The 1,120-nt window shown below is 56.8% G+C and overlaps 1 protein-coding gene across 1 annotated transcript in view; it reads right to left on the bottom strand.

Moving 5' to 3' along the window:
- The window catches only part of SSPO (SCO-spondin), a 65,554-nt gene that overhangs the window by 36,703 nt on the left and 27,731 nt on the right, over positions 1 to 1,120 (bottom strand). Inside the window, 1 exon segment of the mRNA XM_027766664.1 lies at positions 205 to 249. Coding sequence (XP_027622465.1) covers positions 205 to 249 — 45 coding nt within the window.

Below are 1,120 nucleotides of genomic sequence, written 5' to 3'. Positions count from 1 at the left end.
GGGGGGCCGGGGGCCCCCAGCAACAGGCCACTGTCAGGGCACGCGAGGGGGGAACGGCAGCGTGTGGGACACCAGGTCAGGCCACCTCGGACCCCCAGGTCCCCGAGGCACTCCCAGGAATTTATCTCAGCAGGGGCCCAAAAGCCCTGTGGTCCCTGAGTACCCACCACTGCCCAGTCCCTGGGCCCGGAGTGTGGGGTACCTGGGCAGAGCTCTGAGGAGCACTCCATCTTGCCAGAGACACAGGTGCTGCAGAGAGAGGGCCATCATGGCCACCGTCCCCTTGCCCTGAGGGCGCTGGGCACCCCAGGGGAAGCAGCCCGGCCACCATGCCACCGCGCGGAAGAGAACCCCCAGAAGTGCAGTGAGTTGCCCCATGTCCCACACAGCCTGTGATGTGAGCCAGCATTCTACCCCGGCCCCAGCCCCCACAAGCACCACATTCCCCGGCTCTGAGCTGCTTGGCCAGGACCAGAGTCCATGCTTTGAATTCCACTCGTATTCACTGAGCACCGGGAAAGACCTCGACGGCAGGGCAGGCGGGAGCGGCTTAGAGCCAGAGCTCTCCGGGGAAGGGGGACCGGGTGCTCCCCCTGGCTTTTAGTTATCTCTATCACATGGCTTTTTTTTTTTTCTTTTAAGATTTATTTATTTTTATCTATTGTTTATTATTTTTAAAAATGTGTTATAGGGCATTTGCACACACCAGAGAGACAGAGAGAGAGGGTAAGTGAGAAAGCCAGCCACCAGATCTGGGACTGGAACTGCAGTCAGCCACATGGGAGTCCAGTGCCTTAACCACCACGCCACCTGCTGGCCCCTCCATTACATGTCTTAAAGCCCATTTGTCAAATACAGGAGGTTCTGGGAAAAGAATCTAAGAGAGGAAAAGTGAGAAAGGATCAGGAAGGAGGAAGAACAGAGGAGGGAACTGGGGGAAGGGCTGAGGGGTAGAAAAAAAAGACGGAAAAGAAAATGAAGAGTGGGGACCAGCAGGTGGCGTAATGGCTATGTCGCTGGACTCCCATGTAGTCAACCACGGTTCGAGTCCCGGATCCGATGGCTTAAACATGCCAGGTAAGTGTGTGTGCGTGCCCAAGATCTTGAGAGGAGAATGGAG

This window comes from Tupaia chinensis, unplaced genomic scaffold (assembly GCF_000334495.1).
Source record: "Tupaia chinensis unplaced genomic scaffold, TupChi_1.0 Scaffold143622_1, whole genome shotgun sequence".
Lineage (NCBI taxonomy): Eukaryota > Metazoa > Chordata > Mammalia > Scandentia > Tupaiidae > Tupaia > Tupaia belangeri.
The sequence above is the reverse complement of the archived record's forward strand: the minus strand, read 5'-3'. Positions and strand labels throughout refer to the sequence as shown.